This window comes from Aegilops tauschii, chromosome 5, assembly GCF_002575655.3.
Source record: "Aegilops tauschii subsp. strangulata cultivar AL8/78 chromosome 5, Aet v6.0, whole genome shotgun sequence".
NCBI lineage: Eukaryota > Viridiplantae > Streptophyta > Magnoliopsida > Poales > Poaceae > Aegilops > Aegilops tauschii.
Genome location: NC_053039.3, coordinates 1242348 through 1250873, shown reverse-complemented (window position 1 = coordinate 1250873; position 8526 = coordinate 1242348). Strand labels below are relative to the sequence as shown.

At 45.2% G+C, this 8526-nt stretch overlaps 1 protein-coding gene across 1 annotated transcript; it reads right to left on the bottom strand.

Moving 5' to 3' along the window:
- Window positions 1-3216: 3216 nt before the first annotated feature.
- On the bottom strand, window positions 3217-8320 carry LOC109779137 (sucrose transport protein SUT2). Its single transcript, XM_020337745.3, has 5 exons — window positions 7489-8320; window positions 4712-5445; window positions 4543-4606; window positions 4413-4456; window positions 3217-3745 (listed from the first exon to the last, which is right to left on the bottom strand). Exons 1-5 carry the CDS (start codon window positions 8003-8005, stop codon window positions 3581-3583), a joined length of 1524 nt encoding a protein of 507 aa, XP_020193334.3. The 5' UTR covers window positions 8006-8320; the 3' UTR covers window positions 3217-3580.
- Window positions 8321-8526: the final 206 nt, after the last annotated feature.

Sequence of the window (8526 nt, the reverse complement as noted above, 5' to 3'; positions counted from 1 at the left end):
AAATTAGACGTGATTTAAAAAAAACTAAGAAATCCTGTGAGAACCAAAGAAAAAAGTAAAAGTTGAAGAGAAAACCATAGAAAACCTGAACAAAAACAGTGAAAAATACAATAATAATATTTAAAAAAACTTGCATGCAGCTACAGTGTTAGACCTGCCCAATATGATACTGAAAATTCCTAAGTGTCCTTACATGGAAATTTCTAAGTGCTTCTCTGAACTCCACAACATTTAGGAAGCATAAATGCATTGCAAACTGCTCATACCATCTGCTCTCCTTCTTCTTCTTGACCCTACTCTTCCTACTAGAAGGCAACCTTGGAACTTCTTCTTCATCACTAAGGCCAAAATCACCTGGAAAACAGTATTCATCAGGTTCAGGCACAAAATCTTCAAACTTGGTGTGTTCAGGCTCACTGTGTGACTTGCTAGTTGGGCTTGGTTTTCTGGCATGCTTAAGCTTCTTTGCTCCTTTCTGTGGTACAACTAAAGGTTCTTCATGTTCAGAAAGGATTTGGTCTTCCTCCCAAAACTCGGAAGGTTCTGAGTTAGCTCCACAATAGTGCTCTGCAGTACTCTTCCCTCTCCTTATGGCTTGTCTCTGTGCCAGCCTCATCTTCACCCCTAGCCCAAGCCTTGTATGATATTTTCTACCCTCTGTAATCACCCTTGAAAAACTCAAAATCTGAAAAAGATTTATCCATCTCATCTTCATCTTCATCTCCATCATCTTGTAATTCTAGATCTTCTTCTTCTGCTTCCACAACATTTTTTCCCTTGTTGAAATTACAGCTCTGCTGTGTGTTAAGATAGGGCTCCTCAGGGATTACTGGTGGTAAAGTTGCATTAGAGCCAGGATAGAGGACACCTTGTGGGGAGACAGTGTAAAAAACTGGCTCACCAACGTTATTAATGGGAATCTGTTCCACAAGCAAGATGTGATCCATATTAGCATGTGCTGGGGTTGGATCAGTAGTTTTTCTGACAGTGATGTGCCGGAGTTTCTTATCAACAAATATGTCAAGCATTTCCTCTACTTTCTCCTCACTATCCAGGACCTCTACCCCCTCCAAGCCCTTTCCCTCTTCCTTAACATAAGTCAAAAATGCATCCAATCCATACCCCTCCAACTCAACCAGTGCTAATAAGGTCAGATAATTTATATCTGAAACTGAAAAACTTTCTCTCTATATTGTCTCTGCCTTGAAAATGTAGCCTCACCTCCCAAACCTCATCATCTAAGTTGTAGTAGTTAAATTGACAAACAAAGAAGCAGATTAATTGTAAAAGGCACTGAAACTTAAAACAACTACTTACTGTAATTTAAAACACTAATCAAATGTACTGAACATTTCTAAAAAAGGAACTAAATACAGTGACATAACCAAATATGCACTAGCATGCCAACAAACAATTACACTGCTCATTTGCAATACTGCACTATCTTCTAACCCTAATTAAAATAGTTGTTTCCAAATAAGTCACTATCATCTTCTAAACCTAATTTATAAATTTGAACTAAAAGTGTGAATGGTACTGAAATTACTTACCTCACTCCACCAAACGATGAAGCCCACATGTGTCCGCCCTCTGGATCCGTGTGGATGCACTTCGCCACTGCCCTAGCCACGCGGAATGCTGGATCTAGCTGGACCTCGAGCGGTGATGGCTGCGGCGACCGCTGCGTCGGGAAGCTCAGTAACATCCCAATTTTCAATTTGGATGTTATACATAGGTCATCATATGCATATCATATTTTTTTGCATTTTGGTTGTGATCCTATAAATCTTAAGCAACTCAAGGACCCAAGAAGAGAGTTGGAGATTTCACAAAATTTTCATATTTGAATTTTTCTCAAATTTGAAAAGAGGATCAATTTGCCCAGCCGCCGCCATCGCCTTCCCGCGCGCGCCGCCGTGCCCGAGCCGGAGTCCGGCTCTGATTCCGCATCGCCGCCGCCGCCTTGCCCCCTCCCCCAAGCCCCCCCCCCCCCCTTTATATGCGCCCCCCCCCCCCCCCCCCTCTCTCCTCAAGCGTTCATTGCGTGTTCAAAAAATGTTTATGTAGTGTTAAAAAGTTGTTCGCACAACTTTTATAATAATGTTAGTAGCATTAAAACAATCTTTGTGACATTTAAAAAAATCAAGCATTAAAAAATGTACGCCACATGTTGTATGAATTTCTATATGTACAATGTAAAAAAATATTCATGTAATTCAACAAAATGTTCCGTACCATTAAAAAAATATACATTGCATCTAAATATGTATTCTCGAGTTTCAGAATATGTTTGTGACATTTAACAAATGTATCATTCAACTTTGTGATCTAAAAATTGCTTATCACATATTCAAGAAAATGCTCGAAAACAAGTACTTGAAAAAATATTAATCATGGACTTAAAAAGACTTAAACGTGTATAATAGAACGTCTTAGATGTATACAAAAAAAATATGATGCCTACGAAAAAATTAGACATTAATACATATGTTTGAAAAATGTTAAACATGTACATAAAATGTTTTTGATGTGTACGGAAAATGTACAATGTGCATGAAAAATTAGAGATGTTTGGAAAAAAGAACTAAGAAAACCTGTGAAAAATGAAGAAAAAGCAAAAGCAAAACAAGAAGAAAAATACAGTAAAAAAAACTCGCACACAGCTACAGTGTTCGACCTGCCCATATCGCTGACATATCATGTCTCGGTACAGGCGAGTCATAGCTCCCAGGCCTCCCTTGTCATCAGCAAGGCCAAAGAAAGAAAGAAAGCAAGGCAATCATCGTCATTTTTTAGCTCTGGCTCATCTGCACCAAGTGAAAAGAAAAATGACAAAAATACTAATTTTTTCATAAAATTCCATTTTTGCATGAAAAATAGTTTGGTATTTTGGTACATGAGGTGTGCTCCAAATTTCAGATCATTTGAATATATGAGTAGCTCTCAGTAGAAACACAAATTGGATCAGAACAATAGGTGTGAACCATAAACTTGTTCACAGACCCCAAAATTATCTTTTTTACCAAGAGCTAATTAGATGTCCAAATGATCTGGAATTTGAAGTGCGCCTCACACATCAAATTATCTTCCATATATTTTTTGGAATTTTTTGAATTTTTCTAGTATTTTTTAAAAAAATTGTTCATCACAGGTGCAGCTAAGCCTGGGCACCAAATCGCCTCGTCGGGAAACCATGAACAGGTGACAACAATAATCTCAAACAAAAACCTGCAACTTTTATTGATTGATTGATAATCTCCGACAAAATGACAAAATATCCGAATATACAACAACATATGACTGACCATGTTTCACACCGACAAGCGAAAAAAAGGCGATGATAGGGCCCATGGAGGAAAGTAACAAGAGGAAGAAAAATTCCAGAGCCCTCCTACTTTTGGCCTTGAATTTGAACCCAATCCAACTTGATGATGACAATATACAGACCCCCCATGCCTAGTGTAGTGTAGGCAGCGTTCCCGGTGTCTTGGAACCAGTGTGCAAAGAATGAACCAGTGTACAACCTGCCTTCCTTCCTTGTCTGCAACATAACAATGTCTCTGTATACTCGCTCGAATCATCATCGTTGGGTGGTTTTCTTCTTCGGCCCGAGCCGGGCCCGCGGGAGCCCCAGGATGGCTACCAGCCCGCCCACAAAGGAGGCTGCGGCAGCCACCCAGAAGGATGGCGCGTTCCCTCCGCCGAAGAGCTGGTCCCATGGCCCGCTGCCCAGCGACACGATGATCTGCAGGTACCACAGGGTCACTTCCAGTTAACTTTCTGTTTCCCCTAGAAAAACATATGCTTCTACTTTTGTGTTTCACCTAAAAAAAGACATGCTTATACTTTTCTACTCAAGTTTTCAGGTTCAACTCTGCTAATTACTGCAGACCAAAAGTTTCAGATAAATATGGCACAGAGTCATGAAACGTGAGGACTTGTATTCTCAAGGCTGCAGAAACTGTCAGAATGTTTTATCTGAGAACTGTGGTCATAAGTAAGTTGATTATGTACTAACCATTTGGCTTAGCTTTTATGTTATTCAGCTGATTGATTTCTAGTGTAAAAACTCAAGGGCTTGGTTTTCTGAGACAACACATGCATCTTCTTGAATTATCCTACTAGACAGGGATAGTCGGTTTATCGGTACAGACCAGTGGAAGGGTCAGGAAATGATAATAGTTCTCACAAGATTCAACTTTGAATGCATATGCTACTAGTTATTAGGTACACAATACGGAACAGTTGAATTAGGAGTTTTTAGTATTTCTGTATGACTAAGATGGTTCAACTGGCTATTACATTTAATTCCTTTGGTGCCGGAAGCTTAATCAGATACATTTTCATATAAATTATGCATATACACCAACTATACTCCAAACGGAAAACATAATAGAAAAAGGAGTAAATACCTGTGGTATGACAATAGATAAATTAAGAATGCCCATTGCTAGACCTGTGGGGAAAAAGGGACAAATGTAAGAACTAAGAACACGGATCCAATATGATGCAGCCAAACAGTCTAGTGAAAAGCAAAATTACCTTGGCCTAGCCCAAGATTTTCAACACGACTTGCAGCCATCGCATATGGTATACTGTACGTGACCTGCAACGGCAAAAATGAAAGAATCATCAATATCACGCGTATAACATGTATATGAGGGAAAGAAAACCAAATTGGTGCCAAGAAAAAAATAGTTCTGTTACTGACCGAGAGAGGTGCTCCTAGGATTGTGAACACAATGAGGGAAGCGGCGACAATGCCGGTTGGAGGTGCTCCACTAGGTCCATAATCCAGGTTCTGCGCAACGTATGTTATAATAAGCATCGCCACGAAGCACAGTGCCATGATGATATTGGAGACACCCCATACAAGTCCAGCTCCCCACTTCCTACACAACTTCTCCATTCCAATAGATGTGATCCCGAGAACAACCGAGTTGAGCATGAGACCAAAAGAGCCCATTCTCACACCGTCATGATACTTTTGGGTGTCGGCGACGATCTCCGGGCTTCCCCGGTAGATCTCTCGGCCCATCCAGTCGGTGTCAAAGAGGATGAAAGGGAACCAGCCGATCCAGGTAAGCGAGGTGACGATCAAGACCATCCAAACAGGCATCGTGAAGTACTTGAACGACCCGAAAAGCTCAAAGAGGAAAGCCTCCTCCTCGTGGCTGCTCGGAGGCGCCGCCTCGTCGCTTCCGAAAGTAGGATTGTCCTGCACCGTCACGACGCTAACGTACGTCGTAATCGCCAGGATGATGATGTCGAGCAGGAACGCGGACTTGAGGTTGGCGCAGCTGACAGAGCAGGACTCGGTAATAGTGAAGGGGAATATCTTGTACCAGCCGTTGTATGCCCCGGTGGCGTACCCGAGTATGTTCCCCAGGGCCATGAAGAGCGAGAAGTAGGCGTTGGCAATCCGGGTCCTCCTCGGGTCATTCTCTGCAAACGACAAAAAGGGGTAGGTCAGAAATGAGTTATGATTTACGTTCGACATAAAGGGGTGGGTACAACAATTTAACGTTTTTCCTAATCCTGCAGAAATGGATCTAAGCGGAGACTAAGTAGCACTATACTACTAGCATATAACAGAGGGAGTTGGAGGAGGGTGCATCCAATTGTACAGGCAAATGGGCCCCAATCAGATTTTCGCTGAGAAAGCTCAAAACGTGTGTAATAAAGATTGTGTCAGCTGAACTCGATTGTCAAAGCACGAGATACCAGCGATGGCCATAGCATCTGAATAGATAATAAATCAATAAATTCAGATCATTTGTGTGGCTACGACACAGAAATAATGATTTAGTAATAAAGTTTTGTGTCAGCCGAACTCAATTGTCAAACCAGAAAGCAGTGATGGCTATATATTCTTAGTAGAGAATAAATTCAGATCATTTGTGTTGGCCACGACACAGAAATTTGTGTGGCTAACAACACACGAGGAGAGTGACAGGCAAACAACTGGGAGACCACGGCCACCACAGAGCGTTGGTAAGGGAGGAAATCAATTATCGATAAAACAAACATGCAGGGGGGGCCTCCCGTTGAGTGCTGACAAAACAGAGGAAAAGAAAAAGAAAAGAAAAGATGCCATCCCCATCGTATGATTCGAAATCTGGCATTGCAATGCTTAAATATCTGTCTCCCTCCCAAGCTGGTCAGCATTGCATTGGCCTGATCCAGGAGCGAAAGCGACGCTCTGATCGTAGCTTCCCGCACGCTTGTTGATCATCATCGACAATCCTCCATCGCAATGCGCAATGGGCAGCCAGACTCGATTGTCAAAACTCAAAACAGAAGACAGCAACGCCGGCTATGTAAGTAAATGTTCTGAATAGGGAAGTATAATTAATTGCAATTAATTCAGACATATTACATCTAAGACAGAAATGTGTGTGTGGCATATCAACCCCCCACCTCATTCATGAGTGTAATGTTTTCGTGCACGTGACAAAAGAGTGAATTGAGCACAGACAGCATTGGCGATCAATCATGAAGCAAGGGCAGCAGGCAGGGGCCCCTCTGAGAATACCTGGCTGTTAACAAAGATGCCTTTGGGTCTCCTAAGATTCTGAGATCTGGCAACAGTTATTAGGGACGAAAGAGTCTAGTGACAATGCTTAAATATCTGCCTCCTGCTCAGGTCGGCATTGGCCGGATCCGGCCGCGAAAGCGACCCGCCGGGCCGAGCTTCCCGCACACTTCCTCATCATCGATCCTCCATCGCACACATGAATGAATGAATGAATGAATATACATGGATAGATAAATGAAGTGGTGTGGGGAAAGGACAAGGCTTGGTGGCGACATTTGTACCAACCGTCCGTGATTATTCAAAGGTTTGCATCGCTGTAATGGAGTGCCACGTCCCCATTGTCAGTGTGGCATCAGCATATAGTATAGTATTTGGTTTGGCCACCCCCACCCCAGTCCAGGGTCTGGTCTGTAGTGTAGTGTAGTGTGTGCTAGTAACAAAGAGGGTAGCTGCCTGTCAATAATGTGATGTGAAGAAAAAGAAAATGGAATTGAAAGGCCAAAGCCGACCAACGGAGCAAGAATCTTTTTTCTCCGCCTAAAGCGGAAAGCGACATTGATCTCTTCTCCAATCTCTCGTGTGCAGGTGCAGGTGCAATGCAATCTTCCGGCCACACAAAATCAATAAATAAGTAAATAAGTATGGGTAGGAGGATCGTTTTTGCACTCGACCCCTCGTCGTCGTCGTGTAGCAGGGGTTGCGAATCCCAATTACTGCCAATCTCATCTATCAATCAGGAAATCGGCCAGGAGAATAAATTCCCCATTGTGAAGCTAGAAGAACCATGTTGTAAAATCGAACTGAATGCTCAGCAGCAATCGGGCAGAATGGGATCGAATCGAATCGATCTGCACCACCCAGCCCCGAATTCGCCTTTGCTAAAGCAGCAAGCAAGCAAGCAGAGGAATTGAAAAGAAAATCGGTTGAATTCGATCTGAATTTGGTAGTACCGGTGAGGTCTGCGAGGAAGGCGCGGCATGGCCCCTGGGTGGCGTTGTTGCCCACATCCAGCAGCCAGAAGCCGATGAGGTAGACGATGATGGCGCCGAACCGGGTGGACCCGGGCACGATGTTGTCCCCGAAGAGGCGGCCCAGGTCGGCGGAGAAGCCGACGGTGAGCACGGAGAAGGCGATGGAGGCGGCCCCCGCGGCGATGAAGGGCCGGCGGCGGCCGAGCGGCGAGTTGGCCGGCGCGATGCGGTCCGAGAGGTGGCCCACCAGGGGCTGCACGAGGAGGCCCGACAGCGGGCCGCAGAGCCAGACCAGGCTGGCGAAGGCGTGCGGGATGCCGAGCTCTTGGACGTAGGGGGTGAGCAGGGAGAGCTGCAGCGCCCACCCGAATTGGACCCCGCAGGCGACGGAGGCCGCCCGGAGCAGCGAGCGGAGCGGGACCTTGCGCGGCGGAGGCGGCGGCGCGGCCGAGGAGGTGCCCCCGCCCCCGCCGGTGTTGGGCCGGCGCGGCGGCATCGCCCTTGATGAGCGGTGTTGGACTTTCTTGGCTGCCCGCTCCCCCCACGCCTCCTGGCTGAATTCTGCGGGAGACCTGGCCCGACCTGGGAGAGAGGGAAGGGAAGGGATGGAGGGAGGGGAAAGCAAAGTATCTATCGCTCTCCCTCGGCTGGGGCTGGGCTCCGCTCCGGTAGGGTGGAGTGGAGGGAAGGGAGGGAGGAGTCGACGGCGGAGAAGGGAGGTGGCGCCGAAAAATCTTTACTTTTTTGCGGGGCGATACGGACGTGGCTACCGTCCACGGTGGGCAACCGCCGCTGCCCTACCACCCCACCCAGCTTCTTGTTTTCTACCTATCCTTTCCTGCCCAATGATCGATCCTTTTTTTTTTCTTTTTTTAAAATCCACTTCTTGTTTTGTTTTTCACCTACGCCAGCCAGCCTCTCGTTCCCCATGTGCTCGCTCTCTCTCTCCTTTTCTTTTTTACTTTCCTTATTCAGATCCAATTTTGGGGTTGGCTCACCACGTGTGCCACGCGGCCT

Bases quoted from the DNA above. Each gene is read 5' to 3' on its own strand.
- LOC109779137 (XM_020337745.3), bottom strand. From the start codon at position 8,005: ATGCCGCCGCGCCGGCCCAACACCGGCGGGGGCGGGGGCACCTCCTCG. The intron at 4,607-4,711 runs GTCAGTAACAGA...TTGCCGTTGCAG, and splicing joins TCCTAGGAGCACCTCTCTCG to GTCACGTACAGTATACCATA. The intron at 3,746-4,412 runs GTATTTACTCCT...TGGTACCTGCAG, and splicing joins TATCTATTGTCATACCACAG to ATCATCGTGTCGCTGGGCAG.